This window comes from Conger conger, chromosome 14 (genome assembly GCF_963514075.1).
Source record: "Conger conger chromosome 14, fConCon1.1, whole genome shotgun sequence".
Taxonomy (NCBI): Eukaryota; Metazoa; Chordata; class Actinopteri; order Anguilliformes; family Congridae; genus Conger; species Conger conger.
The window spans coordinates 27,653,641-27,674,050 of record NC_083773.1 but is presented as its reverse complement, the minus strand read 5'-3'; the positions used below and the strand labels follow the sequence as shown (position 1 = coordinate 27,674,050).

General features: G+C 43.5%; 1 protein-coding gene across 4 annotated transcripts in view; it reads left to right on the top strand.

Moving 5' to 3' along the window:
• The first annotated feature begins 3,130 nt into the window (after nucleotides 1–3,130).
• Nucleotides 3,131–20,410, top strand: part of LOC133109612 (low-density lipoprotein receptor-related protein 1-like) — a 151,054-nt gene continuing 133,774 nt past the window's right edge. For all 4 annotated transcript variants that reach the window (XM_061219017.1, XM_061219014.1, XM_061219015.1 and 1 more), the window contains exon 1: nucleotides 3,131–3,735. In XM_061219017.1, the coding sequence (XP_061075001.1) occupies nucleotides 3,636–3,735 (100 nt within the window). In that variant the 5' untranslated portion in view covers nucleotides 3,131–3,635. The remainder of the gene's footprint in view (nucleotides 3,736–20,410) is intronic.

Here is a 20,410-nt window from a genome sequence, read left to right as displayed (position 1 = left end):
TTCTCCATTGGAATGCCCAGCCATGACGGTTGTAGGCTTATTCTGCTGCTGTACTTTCCTTGGTAAATTCTCTGCACTAAGAACATGTACTTCAACTGGGCACAACATTCAGGGCCCCCTTTTGTTTTGATGACTAGTTTTCACCTCTGTAGTGTATTCTCAAATTAAGTCTGGAGGCGTTCCTGCACTGGCACAAACAGTTGCCATAGCTACAGCAGTTCCTGCAGGATCCGAGGATTCTCCTTAGAAACAGGATTTAAATCAGGTGAGTATGATGCATAACTCATACCCTCAATTCCCTCATCATACAACCTGAAAGCCTTATTGTAAATCAGTTTTTCTCATGTAACTGCTATTTCTTATTTCCCTAAATGATATTGTGTCCTGTGTTGAACTGAACTGCTCTGTAACAAAAATAAAGAAAAATGACCCTTGAAACATTGACAAGTCATCTGGAATCTGTAATAAATGTCAAATCTACCTGGAACATACTTACAGCTCATAAGCATTAAGCACACTACTAAATACAACTTAGGTCTGATTTGAGTGTACATTTTCAATGCAAGTTTAATCCAATGTGTTTGGCCCAATATTACAAATGTATGCCCCAGTTCATGTGTTCAGGACCTCACAGCAAACCATCATGAATTGTCTTCAAAACCATTAGCATGAAATCTTAAGTAAAGTTGCCATACTGGCAGAATTCCCTTTACTGGGAAACTCAACAAAAGCTGATTTGATTATCAAAAGCCAGCATCTACATAGAGTAACAGGCACAAGGGGCATAAGGACCTTAGTTCAAGTGAAATAGAACAACATGAAATCAGGCTGGAGACGTCCTCCCATGTTCATAAAAAACATATTCCTCTCAAACCTGGTTCTCAGTGGCCCCACCAAGTGGACAGGCCATTGTATCACAAGTCTGCTCAAACCAGCTCCAACACATCTGGACTGTCTGACGTGTATGGTGATTCATTTGTCCTGGGCCAAGAACTGAGTCTTGAATGAATAACAATATCTGTTTTTAAGGACATGTGAGCTGAGAGAGACCACATTTTATTTCCATGGGAGTTTTCTTTTCATACCTCAGATATGTGGACTGCTACTCAGGACAGACCATCAGAGTTTGGGGTCATTTAAAGACACCTCACGCATGTCAAAAACAGTCAGGCACACACTAAACTTAACAGTGTTTGTGTTAACAAAATCTGAGAATCTCAAAACAGTTCTTTACAAAGAATGAATGACATGGAATTCCTTGGTTAAAAAGCCGTCCAACAAAATCTTGTATACGATACTATAGATTTGATCTGTTCATTCTGTGTAAGCCACTGAGTCATTTGTAGCTATTAAGCTGTTTTTATTAACCATTTTCAAACAGATTTTTTCAGATCAAGATTTTTGTTGCAACTGGCAATTATCACACACATTCCATAACAGTGATTAGATTGCCCATATATTTAAACTGGAAGCTTGTTGAATATCATTGTCACTCTTCAGGCTGCAAAAATTGCCCATCTGTGATCAAGATGCTGTTAATGGCCATGCTTTCAAAGCTTTTTCAGCTCTTTTGTGGAGTTTATTGGCAGCCGAACCTGGAATCAGTTGCGAGACACACAGAGGAAGAGTAGACCAATGTAGAATGGATGAAAGGAACATTTCAAAACCTCTGGCCTAATGATGGCAGAAAAGACCAGAACAGAAGAGAAAGTGATGTACTTTTGCTAATGAGCTGTTTTGTTGGCATTTTACAGTAATGTCCAAAAGCAACCTGTGAAACATTAACAAACTCCATGTGTTGTCTCCCACAGCCCGTGTTGGGAATAACACGGTTATTTCAATTCACTTCAAACCAAATTGAATTCCGCAGAATTTATCCCTCATGAGGCAATTTAGTTGGATGATGTAACATGGTTGAAGCAGACATAAAGCACCATAAAATACACATCATACATTGACTATATACAACACGTCAACATTGTGTACTAGTACAAAAAAGTAGCTATATTATGACAACAACAACAACAAAATGATAGACACCTTTACACAGCTGTTGCATTTATTAACTTTTTTAATCAAAAAGTTGACAAAGTTATATCCCACATATTAGTAACTTGATAAAATTGGACCATACAATAAAGAATGTCTGTTTCATTAATATGAATGTAATGGCGTTTTAATATTACCAGAGGGTCCAATGATGAGCCTGCATGTGGTAGCTTGGCAGATGGGGCATTGTAAGGGCCAGTTCTTTCAGTGTAAATTTCAATATGGTGTGACAGATTTAGAAGGGCATTAGGATTATCTGAAATTCAAAGCCCTCCTCGAACTTGGTAATCTTGTCAGATACAATACAATGGTGTTGTCAGCCATTGACAATGTGGGTCACTATACCTGGAGGATCTTATCTTAACGATCTTTTCAAATTGAGTCAGCCATGGCATTATCCAGCCAAGGGGTGATTTTGTAAAATAGTTCAGACAAAACTCAAACTGTTTTTATCTGTGTTTGTATGTATAAAAAAACCCCAATAATGAGTAGATGACCACTGTAAAAGTTTGCTTTAGCCTTACAATCTACAATCTACAATTTAGTTTATTCATGAGACACATTGTAATATGCAAAAATAGCTGTAAACACAGAACACATTTTGCGTGTTGCTGAGACTTGGGCAATATAACAGACCGCTCTATTTGATTTACAAATTCGTACCTCATACGGTTACAAACATTTCAGAAGGTCGTTGTTCCCGTACATTGTCATATAATGGTTCAATCAAACGAATGAGAGAGCCAGAAAACTAGTAGGCCTACACAATTTTTAAAGAAGAAAGTGGGGTGATTAACACTGCACACGGCAAATCAAGCGCTTGCGCACATGAAAAATGCCGCGTAGCTCCAGCTCCCAACTTTTCGGAATATGGGCTGATCCTGTTTTTTCAACATATACTCAACGCATTCACCTCTCATTCGAGGAAACACATCACGTGGAGCATATAAGGCAATCACAGACAGAAGCGATTAGTGTTCGCTGAATGAATCCCGTTTTACCATTGGCGAGAGTGACGTCATACAGCAACCCTGTACCGAAGCTGGACCTCGTCCTCCGCTCAATCTGTAACCACCAGCAACAGAGGCGGTGGGGTGGTGAAGGAAAACGCGTTTAAATTTTTTTATTTTTTTGCACTGAACGATATTACCAGCTGTCACGGAGATCACAAATACAAACAAAGGAAACGTTTTCCGCCTCCCAAACGTATAGTTTGTTCCCATATCTGACCGCCCAGGTTATTTCTCAATTTTATTGGTGAATATAGCTGGCTAGCAAGCAAGCAAGCTAGCTGATGATCAATACATTGGCTACATGGTAGCCGCATATCAAAGCAAACCGTAGCCTCATAGGGCTCAAAGCTTTTTCACCCTTCTTTTTGGAACCACGCATTTTTAATCATTGAGAGAATACAGGATTTACTGCGTTTCTGTGCGTGTTGGGGGGCGCACATACACAAGAACATTGGGGGTACGGCGCCCAGCTAGCTACGACTGGACAGGACCAGAAAAGCGGTCCAGTTGTGTGGAATATTCATTGTTCTGTTTTTATTTTTATTCATTTTTTTTTTAAAATCCGTATGAACAATGTTATCTTCCGTAACAAACATGTTCGCTGCCGGATTGCTTTTCCTAGGATTTTTGCACAGTTCGGAGGTTATCGTTCCAGGTAGTACAGCCATTGGTGGTAAGTAACATTGATTAGTCGAACTGATTCACATTTACTTTCCCTCATGTGTCTCATATCTTATGTTTGGATTATAAACCATTTAAAAAGCGACGCTTTTTTGCATCGTACATAGCCAATCTGGCTGTACCGTAATGCATGCCACTTGTTCATGAAATTAACATAAGCTAAGCTAAATAGCGAGCCACCGACCGACGCAACCATCGGCGAAAAAGAATGATCAAATATAACAATTCGTTTGTTTTCTCCTTTGTATTTGATCTTAGACTACGTCCTGAGATGCAATGGTTTTGACGTATCCGTAACCAATGTAACAATGGCACTGTTTTTGTTTTAGTTGTATAAGGATGTTCTACATGGATAATTATGAACGCGACGTGTGTGACCACATCTGTGTTGGCTGTGTATGTAAACAGTGAATTGTTTATTGCTTGTTAAATTAACATTTGAGGGAGAAAAGGGGGTAATCGATTCACAGCATATTGTAGGCTATATATAAGATCTGTATTTACACATGCGATGGCCGTTCATTGTTCAGAGGTTTGTTATAGCTTTCATGTTATCACAAAGTATTTCCCGTGGCTTAGACTACTTGTTAGTAAGTAGTCGGTCTGCGTAGAACGGGATGAAATGGAATGGCCTGGTCTCATATAGGTTCGCCACTGTTCTGCGGTTCCATGTGATCAATGGTTCATTCTTTGACATGACTGTATGGCCGTTCACTTTTCGACCCTAAACTGCAAAGAACGCTGGTTACGCGTATGAGAACGACCTAGGGCTAGGCTATAGCATAAGCTACGCTTTCCATCGTCCAAGTTCTATTTTCTTCGTTATTATGCAATCGTGCATATTAGCGTGGCGATGATACTGAAACGAAGATAGCAGTCATAGGTTTGGGTAGCATATCTAAAAGCCGTTTTACTCATACATATCCATCACCCATAGCCTACCCTCTGAAGGAGCGCCTATCTTCTGGGTGTTATTTTGGAAGAATTGTCATAGGCTACGAAAGGTTATATTTGTCAATTACTTTGTACAATGGGGAGGTTTATGCAACTGACGTATTTTCTATGCCGAATGCGCGATTACGGGTTTCCAGTGGTGATGCAGCAGTCCGTTTAAAGATGGCATTTTAAATCACCGGTTCTTCTGAAAACTGGTTTGCGATGGAGATACGGGTGTTTAGGCTACATGAGCCCGGATGAAATGGCCTCCATTCGTTTTACTGGGACGAGTGGTGAAACAAAAATCTTGCAACACCATTATAATGCAAATAGCCGAGGCTCCAAATCGGTGTCGGCCAGCTACACTTTTCACCATCGTACTTTGCATTCATGTATCATTCGCATAGTCAATTACCCGTTATTTACATGCAACAAGTGTTCTTTCTCGTGACACAGAAGCGACCCTTGTTGCAGAGCACATGCAACAGGCGGCCAACTGCGCGAACTGGCCACCAAAAAGAGCTTGCATTCACTACAAGACGTTGCTGTAAATTCAAACTTCTGGAAACAATTATGCACGCGCCTCCCAGGACATTTGGTGCAATAAAGGAAAAGGGCGTATGCGTGGAAGTGTCAGGTTTTTGTTAACAGTCGTCCACCCACAAGTCATTTTTCTCATGTTTTTTTGTAATTATTAAAAGCGCTTATTGTTTTGAATTGACATTTCTCAGAATCGAATTGATTCCCAAATGAATACCGCTATTTGAAATAAATTATTCCCGTAGGCTACATTTGAATCGTTTGTAACAATTCTGTTTAGTTCTGTGCCAAGAACCTAGGCTAATACGTCCCGTTCGTTAGATAGGATCTTATTTTAGCTATAGCCTACTATCTGTTGTTTTCAACTCGGTAAACTAGGCCTATACGTCTCATTATTTTGATTTTGAAAGGCAACGATGTCGTTTTGATTTAACACACCAAGTTTCGTTCTGGAATCTCCCTACAGGACAAATCCCTTGAGATTAAACGAAAATGACAATTATGGAGATAAGCTATTAACATGACACGCTTCTCCAAGAACCTACAGTAACAACGTATGTTTTAAACCAACCATATATTTTGATTTTAATTTGACTTTAATTGTCTTTGTTCTTAGAGGGATCCACCTTTTAATGGGCTTAAATGGGGCTGTGAGGGTAGTTAATTATGGAAAAAGCATTCGCTTGCTGTGTTTCGGAATGTATGTAGTGCATATTCCTTTAGTGTCAGAGTTCAGTGGCCATGACAAGTGGTTGATCAAAGGATGTCCTTGCCATAGTTGGTTTTGAAAACCAGTTGGATAATTTGGTGTGTTAGGCAGTGTGCACATTACTGATGTATTTTTCCCTTCAAACTAACATCCAGTAATGTTCCGAAAATATGGATAGTAGTGCCTCCTTGTTTTATTCTCAAATCCATGTGAATATTTACATTACCTTTTTATTAGTTTAGATTTTGAAATGCTGCATACCTCATTTTTTAAAGGAATGTCAACTGTGCACTCCTGTATTGATGAAGTGGCAGCCTCCAGGTCTGGATGTGATGTGCTGTCTTCCTGCTGTTGCCCACTGGCAGAGAGGCGTCTGTAATCTCAGACTGTGCTGATGTCTAATCTGCCCATCCTTTTTGTCGGGAAGGTATTTCCATGGTTCCAGGGTATTTCCGTATGTCAACAATAACCAAGAAGGAAACTTTCAAACCCCACGTGTGCGGGACATATTACGAGGACGGGACTGCTGCGGTTCAACCTGCGCAGACAACCTCCACCTTATTCTTTACATATCATGGGAGGGGTTTCTGCTGAAGAGCTACTACCAGGCTAGCTTCCTTAGTTTAAGTTCTTGTGTATTTCTACTGTTGTGCCATTTCTACTGTGATAGATTGGGTGTATTCCTGCCTTTCGCCCAATGCATGCTGGCATAGGCTCCAGCACCCCGTGACCCTAACGAGGAATAAGCAAGTTAGATGGGGCTCATCGATGTGTGTGTGTGTGTGTGTGTGTGTGTGGAAGGTGCTTTGTATGCCCAAAACATTTTGGAAGCACTGGACTGCACACACACTGTCTCGCTGTCCGTCTGCCCTCCGTCTCACTACAATGCAGCCAGAAATGCAGAAGGAAAGAAAGAAGTGTGTCGCAAAAAGCAATCACATGTAGGTAGAAGAAATTTGGAGCTTGTTTATTTGGCTTACTGCAGGCAAAGTCCTGGTCTCGACCTGGGCAAATGCTGGCAGTGGTTACAGTTAAAGCAATGGTTAGATAGCCGTGTTGCAACTTGTTTCTGGTCAGCCAGATTGGCTCCCATTCTTTCAAGCCTGACTACATGTCTGCTGTAGAAAAAGGGGTCATCCAAACTGCTTTACTTTCCAGTTTTCCTGTGCAGTCCTAGAGCTCCTCCCACCTGATCCATTTCTCAAGAGGACCTTGATGTACATACCAGCTGTAAGTCCTGAGGAACATGGCAAATCTCACTGGCCTCTCCTCGCTCAGCTTGGAACAGTCTGATTCTCCTTGCCTTTCAGCATACTGTCCCCTGTATGGGTATGCTAGATTATGAAAGGCAATTTGAACTATATTCAAAAGAGTGATTAATTTTTTAATTTCTTTTCCTTCACTTGATTGGATGACTTCACCCAATAATTTTCACTTTGTCTCACCAAAAAAGCATTTGTGAAAAAGAAAACTTTAAATGCTTTCTACTTCAATGAAGTCAGCCTTCTTTTGCACGTCTGTTTCAAATACATCCCCTGGTGTTCACTGAAGCGTAATGTCGGGACTATGTAAATGGCTCACAAAATGCTGCTAGAGAAGCCTCCCACTGTTCTGAGGCTTTTATGCCCACTGTAACATATTCTCATGGTTGAATTTACAATGGCCAATCAATGCAATTCAGCGAATGCTCTTAATTTAATATCATTATCTTTTTAGCCCTGCTATTTGGTCGAATGTGTGATAACTTTAACCCAATTCCAGTTAGTGCCATTTCTGTATTCCGACCTCTGGCCCCCCTCCCCTCCAGCTGCCTTTGAGGAAGCTGCCGGGACCACAAAGCAGTCAGACGTGCTGACATGGCCCTGGTTCTCAGTCTTATCCACTGGCGTACTACCCCGCCTCCTCTGCCGTGAGGAGTCAAAGACGTAATTGTTTCTTGAGCCTGAGAAACTTGCGACGCACTTGCGCTGACCCAGTTTAGCCATAGGACAGCTGTACCTGAGGCGAACCAGAGGTCTTTTCCATGGCAAAATTGACCCCGGCCAACCGTATGTTCGCAAAACCCTTCAACAAGGCATGAGGCTCAAGCAGAGGTCAAGTTGAAGCTGGCTTGTTTATCGTGTGTAAAATATTGTTGCCAGAAAGTTTGTTTTTCTGGATGCATTCTCATGTATTCAGCATAGCATAGACTATTTGGTCAATTGCATCGCAGGGAAGAAAAGTATGTGTATCGTCTTCTGCTGTATCTGCATGTGCTGTAATCATCCAAGCTCACTGTTAGTCCAAATGGGGTACAGCAAAATGCACAATCATCAAGACTTCTTCTTCTGTTCCTAGATTTGATGTGTATTTTCACAAACAAACGCATTGTAGGTAAGTATACAATACCAGAGGAATTTTATAGATGTTCCAGGGTTTGAAATGGTGGGCCAATGACTTAATGCCAGTTAATATTATTGGGCTAAAAATATTGGGACACATTTCAGTGGTGCCCCCAGGCAGATAAATATCCATTCAAGATGTATGATGCAATATTTACAATCAAGAAAGTAAATCTGGTGGATGAGGAATATGCCTGGTTTATCATTTTAAATCTTCGCAATGCAGCACTTATTAGGAGTTTATTCTTTTTTGTTCTCTGTACTTTCTTTCGTGTGCTTTCTCTCATTTTCTACTCCTTTAATAGTGAGCAAAATTTGTGTTATATAAGTTATGTAGAGGGGAATTTTGTTTTCCCTTTTGGCTACAAAGTCCCCAACCTTAGCTTTTTGACCACCAGTGCTTCCTGGAACAAAGGATGGGCAGTACTTTCTATTTCCGCACCCAGGTGTCAAATTTGGTAGATCTGACTCAACCCAGAGAGTACATCTGTGCCCAATCTATGGGGATCAGGTCATTGGAGGAGCTAATGCGAAGTTAATTTAGGCTACGCGGTCAAGGCCCCGGGAAAGACCCCTGCTTGGAGGTGGGCTCAGGACCTGTGCCTGGCAGGCTCGCAGTTGGACATGGAGTTTGTTTGAGCAGAATATAGACCACGCCGGATGTTCTGCCACATGACTCTTTCAGATGAAGCAGGAGATTGGTGGGCTGGGGATAGAAAGGGTCAACCTTTGGAACAGTTGAGAAAACTGGGCAAACAAAGTGGTGTCTGCAGGGAGAATTCTGCACGGGAGAAACTCTCCTGATGGCTGTTTATTTGGAAAGCCGGGTGTGAGGAGCGGAGATGGGCGCTAATCTGAGGAGAGTGTCCTTTCCATGGCACTGTTTGCGTAATACCCAATGCCGGAAATGTGGTGGTAATCTCCTCAGAGCCCTTTTTACTGGAAATAAGTGCAGGAAAAAACAGATGTTGAGTAGACCATCAGATCAGGGGTTAAGGAGAGAACTGAGCAGCTGCCCCCCACCCAAACACACACACCCAAACACACACACACACACACACACACTCTCTCTCTTTTTCTCTCTCTCTCACCATCCCCCTTCCCATCCCCACACCCTGCAAAGCAACATCTGGATGGAGAAAGGCCATTAATCCAGGAAGTATGTGTGACTGAACGGGGGAGGGAACCTCTCAGCCCCAGATGGAATTTTCAGACTTTTACTGCCGTCGACTGGGGGTAATTCTGTACAGGCGGCGTGCATGGACGAGGGGGGGTAGAGGGACTCGTGGCTGCTTAACAAGGATGGGGACGTAGAGGGGGCCTAGCATGATTCGGCACACAGCCTGCCCTGCCCCTCCTGTGAGGGTGAAGGCACGCGATGCAGGGGCTCCGTGTGGAGGGGCAGGGCGAGTTTGGCTGTTAGGGTGGGTGGATGCAGGACTCTAGAGGCAGCAGCTCAAACCCAAGAGCATGGGTGGTTTTGATCTCGGGTGGGTGGTTGGATGGAAATGTGCGGTCACAGATTACTAATTTGACACTGTGGTTTTGTGTGCGTGTGCATGCTTTTGCGTGAGTACTAGGGATCACATTTAAAGAATACTCTGTGTAGGTTCACATGGATCACAGGATCACATGGAAAATCTGGTATACTCACCCCTGCAGTTGTCTAATGTAGCAGCTGGTTTATTTCCTGTGTTTGTTCAACAGGTCAAAAGGCCCCACTTCACAATATTTTACAAAAGATCCCCAGGATGCTATAAAATACTTAGGACCACTGTTGAGCAATTCATGTAAGCAATGATTAAGCTCAGAAGCCTTTTTGCTTATGAAAATATGCTCTTATCAAACAAAATGATTCGATAGCCATCCTTTATTGCAAATTAGTGTCCATTTACAAAGCAGTGCTCTTGGATTCATGTATTTTTCAGTACTCTTGTGTCATCTGTTTACATAATTCCGCCCCCCCCCCTCGTCTCTCTGTCCTTGGTACTCTTATCAGCACTCTTTAGCTTGCTGTGTCATAAGAGCTCTGGACATTTATGGCTGACCTCTGAGCAGAAGCTTGAGCAGCCATGCTGCGAGAAGAACTGCATTTCATCACGGCGGGAAAAGGGCACACATTTTACTGTCTGGCTGCCTTTTCAACTGAGGCGGCGAGTCTCGGTGTGGTGTCTCTCCCTGTTGTCCAGGATTGCCGTGTCGACAGTCTTTTGGGGCTTTGACTCTGCAGTCCTCTGGGGCTTTGACTCCCGAGGCGGCTCGCCTCCGCTGGGGAGACTGCAGAGCGAAGAGAAACGGCCTCCATCGTTCGGCGCTTGGCGGACTGCTCCAGCAAGACTGAACTCTCACAGAACGATGGTGGCGTCATGGAGACAAGTCAGGCTTATGGCTGCGTTGCTTATGTTTTTTAGGGCTTGTAAAAGGTAGTCCCTGTGCCAGAGCTGCATGATGGAGAAGAGTGTTTGCCTCGGAAGATTCCCCCCCTTTTCCTCAGACGGCTAATTTACTGCTGTTTGTGTGCTAAAATAGCTATCCCCAGCCAGAATTTTGGTTTCAACCACTTGTATGTGCAGAGAGATTCAAGATTTGAGATTCTTGGCTCAAGAATACCTGCGTTGTCCCAGGGATTGGTGGGCTGTCTCATTTTCTACTGATGTGCTGTGAATGTCCTCGTACTTGGAAGGCTATGCATTTTATTTTTGTGGTGTAGTTGCTTCAGAGGTATGTAACTCGAAGAAAAAAGCTGAGAAATTTCTTGTACCATTGTAATAGCACCCAGATGTGTAAAATCCAGCTCCAAAGTCTCCCCAAATATGAACCAATTTTCTTTATCTGTCGTCCTTCACGTGACCTTACCTGACATACTGTTTCTATAAAACTGGAGACCAAGCTTAGATCTGCAGTCATGCACATGATTTTTATTAGAAAAATTAAGTCATCATAGATGCTACCAGCAGCCTCTTATGGCTGTGCAGTCTCCCAGTCGAGCTGTCCAGTCTCCCAGCCGAGCTGTGCAGTCTCTGCTCTGTATGCAGCCAGTGCAGGCGGACTGCGGGCAGGCTGTTCTCGTAGGAGCGTACGACGGGAGGAATTGCCTCGAACTTGGCGATCTCACAGAAGGAGGAAAGCTGTGCGGTGAAGGTGGGGGTTGTGTTGAAGACACCTTCGACTACTGTGGAATGCAGATGTGTTTCTCGCACCCTGCAACATTTCTTCCGGTGGTGGCTCATTATTTGAAGGCACGGTTGTAGTGTGATTACGGATCCCCGCGGTTACGGGCTGCGGCAGTGCCAGTACGTGCCCGGCAGCCCTGCAGGAACGACGCACAGCTGGCCAGCGCCTGGCCCAGGGGTAGGAGGGTTCAGTAGGTTAGGGGGTCCGTGTTTAATCGCTCTGTAATGACCCCTGTGGGTCAGTCGGGGGCCTGGGGCCTGCTTGCTAAAGCCACACGTGAAGTATCCTCCTCAGACTCAGTTTTAGGCGAGATTGGCCGGTGGGCTGCGGTGTGAAAATAAGTAGGCTGGCAGCACTGCGTGTTTTGGAGGAGATGCCTACACTTTTCCAGAATCGACAGCAGGAATTGCTATGTGAATGCATCTGTAAGTAGTTAATTGGATGATTGGACATTCCAACTAGGGATGGAATTGGGCATTCCCAAAAAAACAAAATGTGGCATTGTTGTGGACGAAATGTGAGTACGGAGAAGATTACAGCATCTTGTTTATGGGGGTTTGGAGAGGCCATGATCACCCCTACAGTAAAAACTAGCTCTTTATCTTAGCCAATGGGAACTCTATGTCTTTGTGACACGCGCAGAGCTTGCTGGTCATTAAAGCCTGATTACTTGCATTCCACAGGGTTTTTGTTGCTCATGGACTCACACTTTACAGTCTGTAGCCATGTCCACGTTTCTCTGGTTCAAACTGTCAACAATGGTTGACCACTGGTTGTTGAACTAGTTTTTTAGGAGCTTTTAAAATAGCTGAATCCCCTGATTATTATTATTTTTTTCAATAAGGAAAATTCAAGGATTCCAAATTTCCTTGCAGAAAAACTTGTCATATGGGACTTAGTGCCTTCCCACTCATTCTGTTTTTAGGGTTGGAATTTGTGTCGACTAAAATGTTCACGGAACATGTTATCTGTGAAATTCCAGTCTGCAGCAGTCTGGGCACAGCATTTTTTGGCTGTTTTCATTCAGTTTTCAACAGCTGCGAGGCAATATAGCATCCAGCTTGGCATTGTAATGTAATGCATTGAGATTCGTGTCCAGGTCTTCTCTTTGATTCTGTTGGCCGTATTGGTAGCATAGCTAGTAGGGAAGTGTGAACGATTAACTAGCCTTGTGAAGGCAGAGTATTAACTTAAGGTCTGCATTTTTAATCTGCGGCCACAGCAATTAGCACATCTTTAACCTGTCACTTGCAGGCACGTGGTCTTTAGACTAATTGTTGGGAGGGATAAGGCTCCAGATGGGTTCCTGTTAATGTTTCCCACAGGAGTGATTGTGATTAAGTGGCTCACTCTGTGATACAATAGCCACGCCCTTCTTTGTAGTCATTCAAACTGTGAGTACTGAGTCTCTCCCCCCTCAAGCAGTGTTCACATTTAGACGGTGATTCTCAAAAGAACAGTTTAAGTACATTCAAGTACATTTTCTGTACCCCTTCGCCTCTTAAACTGTAGCCCTATATATACACGCAACTCACATTATAAGTATTTTCCTCATATTGACAACATGTATAATGTGTATAACTAGTGCTGTGAAGTGTTTCCACTTTGTGAAATGTATAAGATGCAGTAACATTTTTGTAAGCGTGTTGTAACTTTTCTATCCTGGCCCACCATTTTAGAGCCTCTGTGTTAAGACCCCCCATACGAACAATAGCGCTTTCTCTTGGGAGAGCTAAGCCTCTGAACCGATTTAAGAAAAGCAGGCTAAAGCGTTGTTGTTGTTGTTGTCGTCGTGTGCGTCTTCTTAGCTGAACAGCCATTTCACTCTGGATCCTAAAGCAAAACGTGGCATAATGGTATTAGTGTACGGGATCCTCACCGACAGCTGTTCAAAGGGATCATCGCTTTCTCTCTTCGCTCCCTCGGACCTGAAGCACCACGTGTCACTGTAGCAAGATCGCTGAACTTAAACGCCCACATTTATGTGATGCTTAATTTGCCGTGGGGTTGTAGCAGTCAGGGCATGGAGAATGCTACAGAGAATGGTTGGGGAGTGGTCCACATTGCCTCCAATCAAGATTATATCCATATTTTCCATTGAATCCATTCCCAAAGAATACGAAAAAAGCACAAATATTCTTATTTTCATAAAATGTGGAAAATATTAGATTTGCCTCAGGTCCAGAGTTAATGAGACTCCCAGCTATGATCAAATGATAATCATGGGAAGGTCTATAAAAGAGTTGAACCACGTCTGGGTTTGAGTTAGGATTGAGGAAAATTGACTTTATATGGTCTAAACCTTTTGCATGGGCTTTACATTTATATAGTATTTATACAGTATAGAATTTTTCCAGAAAATCTCAAATGAATTTCAGACTGTAATTAGACATTTGATACCAATGGTAATTTTAAGGTAAGCCAGCGGTATTTAGCCTCGGACAGCCCCAGGTACTCTAAGCCTGCTGCTCTGTTTTATTGCTTCTGATGAACCCTTCACCTGGGCCCCAGGCTGTGTCTGGCAGGGCGGTGGTGAACCCATGCCTGTCTGCTCCGCGGTGGGGACGATCGGGCCATTAAAGCCCCCCTGCCACCACATCCCCTCCACGCGGGGGAGGGAGGCGCCCGGGCCGAATCCGTGCTCATCTGGGAAACTGCGGGACCATCAGGCACTTCCTGCCGCGCAACACCTCCCCACAGCCGAAGGACGTGATTGACAGGTGCTGAACGCGCTCGTAGTGTCATGGCGCGCTGTGATTCGTCGGTTCGGTCACAGAATTTAGTTTTTGGATAATCCCAGCGTCGGGGACAGCGGGCGGTACTGGAGCGAAGGCAGGGCTCGGCCTACCACAAACCCGTTGCCGAGGAACATTCTGTGCTTAGCGCCTTTATCTGCCTCCCTCAAACCCTCCTTCCCGATTCTTGTTTTTTTTGGTTTTCGTAATTTTTTAGAGCAGTACCAGTCTTTCGGGTTTAAAAACTTTACCAGCTGTTTGCTGTCGTACTGTCAAAGTGGGATTTGGTTGCTCCCACTTAAGCATTGTCTAGCAAACAATAAGGCCTAGGTGGGGACTTGCCTGGATAGCAAATTGGAACAAGCGTGGTATAGATGTCCCCATCTGTTCATTGATTCTGGGATGTTTTCTTGACTGTAGCTACCTCTGAGTGTCATTACCTGACAGTAAACGCATTCAAGACTTTTGTTAACTTATTTTTCGTTTTTTTAATCTTGCTGTGCTTTGGCCTGGTATGTTGCAGTGGCAATTAGGACTAATCTCCATAAGCCAGTTTTTTTTTTTTTCTCATAATATGCTTAAGGTAGTCTTGTGAAAAGGCACTGCAGGATTTGATATAATCCTCTGCTTTTGTTATGTCCCGCACACGTGCCCCTTTCAATAGCGTTACGGCTGCAGTTTCAGTTCCGCACAGCGAGGTGTTGTCAGGCAGCACCCATGGCTGTTCTCTGAAAAAAGGATCCGTTTTCATGACCTTTTATCGTCTGACGTGCGTAATCGGGTTTGAGCTGGAAATGAAATTGAAGCTTTCTGAAAACATTATGATTTGAAAATGATCTGTGGAGAAACAAGTCGGAACGGCCAGTGAACAACCTCACAAGACTGATTATGAAATGATTCATGCGTCCAGTCAAAAAAGAATTGACATGTAAGGGATCTGTTTCTGTTGGTACCTTAAAGAAATTGTTGTTTTGATGGGTGGAATGTGTATGAAATTGACTAAATCTGTAAATGAGGAATGAAATGTATATATCAATTTGGACATGTAATGGCATAGCAGTTTACAATTGTATGCCATGTATATGTACACTCAGTGGCCACTTTATTAGGTACACCTGCTGGATAATGCCAGTGGCCTGCTCCTCCAAACAGCAAGTCATGTGGCTGAAACTCAGTTTACTGTGCATACACATATGGTGAAGAACATTAGCTGTTGTTGGTCCAAACATTACAATGGGTTGAAGCTACTTTGACCATTGTATGATTGTTGGTACCAGGTGTGGTGGTTCCAGCATTTCTTAAACAGCTGACCTCCTGGGATTTTCAAGCACTTCAGTATGGATTTTTCTGAGAATGGTGCAACGAACAACATCCAGTGTGTGGCAGTTCTGTGGTGGAAAATACCTTGTTAATGAAAGAGGTCAGAGGAGAATGGGCAGACTTGTTCAAGCTAACTGCAGGGCCCTAATTGTTCAAATAGCAGCTGTTTAACAACAGTGGTGTTTAGAAGGGCATCTCTGAATGCACAACCAGTTGAACCTTGAGGTGGATGGGCTACAGGAGCAACATACCATATCAGGTCTTCCTGTCCTGTCAGCTAAGATCTGGAAGATGAGTCTATAGTGGACACAATGACCCAAACTGGACAGTTGAAGAGTGGTCCGTCGATTCTCGATTTCTGCTGAAACGTGCAGGTGCTTGGGACAGAATGTGTCATAAAGAACTTCAATTTGTTTATCCATCCTGCCATATTTCAACAGTTCAACTGGGGACGAATCCATTGTTATTAATGACAGCGGCTTCTCTGTGGCCGTCGCGTCACGTTCGATGGTAGCGTCAAAGTTGGAGAATCGCCGAGGTTCATCTCTCGATGGTTGACGCATGCATTAATTCCTATTTAGTTAATTGATTTTAATGAGAAATTTAGTTGTTCTGCTTGTTTTTTTATTATTTAACACCATACAAATGATAATCTGCTTGGCTATTAACAATGGAATCACATTCTGCTATTTAACTAACTAGCTAGCTAAATTAACTGGTTACAACTGAACCAGAGCGTCGTTGCTAAATTTAATGAGTGAAAACAACATAGCTGTTGACATCCAATGTAAAGTGATGTTCACAGTCAACCCTTTTTCAAATGGATATTTGAAGCAGAGTATTGCACCATGTCACAAAGCACAAATCATCTCAAGCTATTTCCATGAACATGACAGTGACTGCAGTTTACTCCAATGGCACGGACCCCAGATCTCAGTCCACCTTTGAATGCGGGCTTGGCAGCATGAATGTGTGGCCGAGAGATCAGCAGGAACTGTGCAATACTATCGTGTCAGCATGGACCAAAAAAATAAATCCTTAAGGAATGTTTCCAGCACCTTGTGGAATAATTCAGGCTGTTCTGGAGGGGTCTAGATACCAAATACAGCGGCCACTAATTGTGTGTGTGTGTGTGCGTGTATATGTGTATGCCATCCCCCGCGTGTGTGTGAAAGTTCCCTGCACCAAATGTGCATCACAGAGTGCTTTGATCTGATGCTAATGAAGCTTTTAAATTTACGGGGGTATTCCAAAGTGCACACTCATTAAAACATCTCGCCTAAATATCCTGTTTGTGATGAGTCGTCCTCGGTTTAATTTAAAAAAAGAATTAAAAGTCTGTTGCGGTTTTTGGTGCATTCATACAACATTTATCATGCCATGATGTCTGCATTTCCACTGTTGGGAAATTTTTGGGGTGGGGGTTGTAGGTATATTCAGGAAGGAAATGCATGTTATTCCAAAATGCCACATAAGCAGCAGTTTATTATCTGTGGCGGCCATCTTGGCCTCTGTGTTGTTTTGGTTCTGTAAGATCTTAAGATGTTAAAAATGTTTTCTGTTTCTCTCTTATTACAAAAGGCTTGTGTAATGCAATCTGAATGAATGCTGGCCTGGTGCTTGGCAGTCTTAACTGCAGTGGCCCTGTCTTTTTTAGTGCGTTTGAACTGCAGTCGGGTGGCTGAGCACTGGCCCTTATCGGGTTACGGTTGGGGTCAGCAGTGCAGCCTTTTTGTTGTGGTTCAAGACGAAGAGGCTTTTGAGTGAATTTGAGAAACATCCAGACCACTTTCTTCTGCCCTGCCCTGACCCCCCCCCCCAGACCTCCTCCTGTGCCCCCCCTCCTCCCCGGCTCCTGGCTGGTGCTGGTTGCTGTTCGATCACACATCCGAGCAGCGTGTGTCCTTGGGGCGCCCAGTCTCCGCGGCAATAAATTCAATTTAACGGTGCTCTCTGTGAGACGTTCCCGAAATGACAAAAAGGCAGCTTCAACTTTTAATTAAGACCGAGAACCTCAGACCTTTCCTCCAGCCCGTGTCCCCACCTCGCTGGTTGTCGCTGTGCCCTAAGCCCCGGCTAATCCAGGCATTCCTAAGTTATTTAACCCAACCGCACAATCCCCAAAATGAAAGGAAGTGATGCCATAGGTGCCCAGCTCCACGTTGTGAGAAGTTAATCGTGCGATTTGCGCGAAGGCTGCCGCGTGTGCAGGCCAGGCCATGTCGTGCAGGAGAGCAGATGCTCGCCTCTCCAAATGGAGGCCTTCTGGAAAGCATTTGATTAAGCATGTTTAAATGATCCCCGAAGAATGCGTCTTGCCGGATGTGCCAAATCCGAGGAGGCTAAATGACCACACAGCTCAAAGGTGCCCTGTGAACCAGCAATGTTGAATGCTGCTCTGGACAAAGTGTAAAAACCGCCACTCAGTAACATAAACAGTGGCACACAACAGAGATGATTGGATCTCGTGCCATCCGGTCAATTGGAAATGTCTGTTAACAAACTCCCCTAAAAATGCCTGGGGTTTTCTTTTTGGGTCAAAAATAATTCTGACCCACTACATACCTTATTCCCACCTTCTGCTCTGTTCACCCATATGCTCCTCTGTACATACATTCAGCTAAGGCTACAACCTTTGCCGTCAAACACTTGCCCTTAATTGTGAAAGAACAATCTAACCCAACATAAAATAGGATTTCTTAGCTGAGCGAGACGGAGGTGAACTTTAAAGGACATGCTACACAGCCCTTAAATGTCAGGGATTGGGATGGGATGATGATCAATATAACTATATATCTTGGTAAAAAACAGTAATGGCCATTTATTTAATCGTCATAAATTTATATCACAGCCATTCCCGAAATAACCAGCTGTTGCACCTTGCCTTTGGTCAACCACCTATAAAACTGAAGAAGAAGAATAATAGCCAGCTACAGGGGAAGCACTTCTTATTCTCAGTAGGTTTTGACAGTGGATATATATATATATATATATGTGTATATATATATATATATATATATATATATATAGTGGATATATTTTAGAAACATGTTTTTTGATTGGTATGATTTAGTATTTCAAAAATTTTTATACATTCACCTTATTTCAGTAATTATTGAGATATTGTGTATCGAGAAAATGTCGGCCATGGTGATCATACTAATACTAGTCAGACGTGATTCATTGTACAGTGTGTATCGGGTAAGAGATCTGCCAAGTAGATCGATTTTGCAAGCTGCTGAAAGTTTTGAGTGGATTCATCAGTAAATTCTCCATTGACCTGTGTACAACACTTTCATGATCCCCCCCCACAATATGTGTTTATACTAGATTTACCCCTTACACATATGCCATTGGCTATTTAAATGTTCCCAGTGAAACACTGGCCCATAGACATGGTCGCGCTGCATGGTCTGCTGGCTCTCATTGTTGCTCAGCACTTTATACATCACCTGAAGCAGTTGATTACATTGTTAATTCATGTCCCCTGGTATCTTGGATCTGTATGGTGTGACCCCCTGGCTCTCCACAACCATAGTTGGGGACCCCTGCCTTTCAGTTTCTCTTAACTGGGATGTGTGCACAGAACTGTACACGTTTCCTCCCACATAACTGCTTTTTGTCCCTGACTAGGCCTGGACTCCCATCTCATGTTATGAAAACTGTAGGCTGAAGCTGAAGTGTAATCTCTTGTTTTTAAACATCTGCATTTTCAAAAATCGCTGTTTGGTGTAAAAAAGAAATGTGTTTTTCTGTGCAGCATTTTTGATAGCCAGCCTTACTGAGGAAAGGAATGTACACACTTTCTCAGATAGACTAAACTTGATCCTTTCCCAGTGTACGTTCAGAAACGCGTAAGGGCTAGTCTACTTCTCAGAAGACCAGAATGATCTTGCCAACGTAGAAAGAGAGGCAATGTATTGTCAATAGAGGCACTGGGCGCTTGCCTACAATTTAAGCTTATGGTAATAAATTCCAAGCATTGAAAGGCTTTCTTGATAGCCAGCAAAATGACGGCTAATATGAACAAAGCAAGGCTGTAGCATGAAGTTGCATTCCAGTTAGGTTACTGTATAATGCAGTTAAATTGTACAGTTCCTCAAAATCTATGACTACATGCATGATTATGACTCAGAGCTGTTAGGCATTTATTCAAAATGCAATTAAGATAGTTTTCCTTTCAAGTCACACCCCCCCCCCCCTCCCATCCCTGTATCTCAGTTTTTTGGAAAATCAGTTTTTGGGGCATTAGGAGCATGTGAAGCGTCATAAGGCAGAATGCTGGCCGTGTGAATTGGGGCAGTGGGCTGAGGGCTGAATGTGATGAAACAGGCCCTTCCCGTGCCTTCCTGCTCTCCGTCCTGCAGGCACTGCTCACCAGTCTGAGCGTGAACTTTCCACAGAAATGGCCGCACTCTCTCCTCACCCCAGGTTTTCTGACCCCAGGGGTGCAATCAGGGCAGTAATCCAGAGAATGTGCTGTCCCCCCGCATACCAGGAGTGCCCCCTGGGACTCTGCTTGGCCCCTTATCAGTTTTCCAGGCTGCATGTTAATCACCCAGTTTTGTCCTGCAAATGGAAGTGGGTGTGTCCCTAAAACCTTTCACACGTTTGCATAATTCATGAGCTATAAGTAATATCTGCAATAATGGCCCATATTCCACCAGTCACTGTGGTTTGATTTTATTCATGTCCTTTAAAATAGATGTGGCTTGATAAATGATAAATGTATCCTGAAGAGGACCTACTGACATGTTTGTGTGTTCATAACATCTGGTAGTAGGCTGGGGGAGAGAGGGAGAGAGGGAGAGAGGGAGAGAGGGAGAGAGAGAGAGGCACAGGCTGGAGGAATACCGCAGTAGTGGCACACAT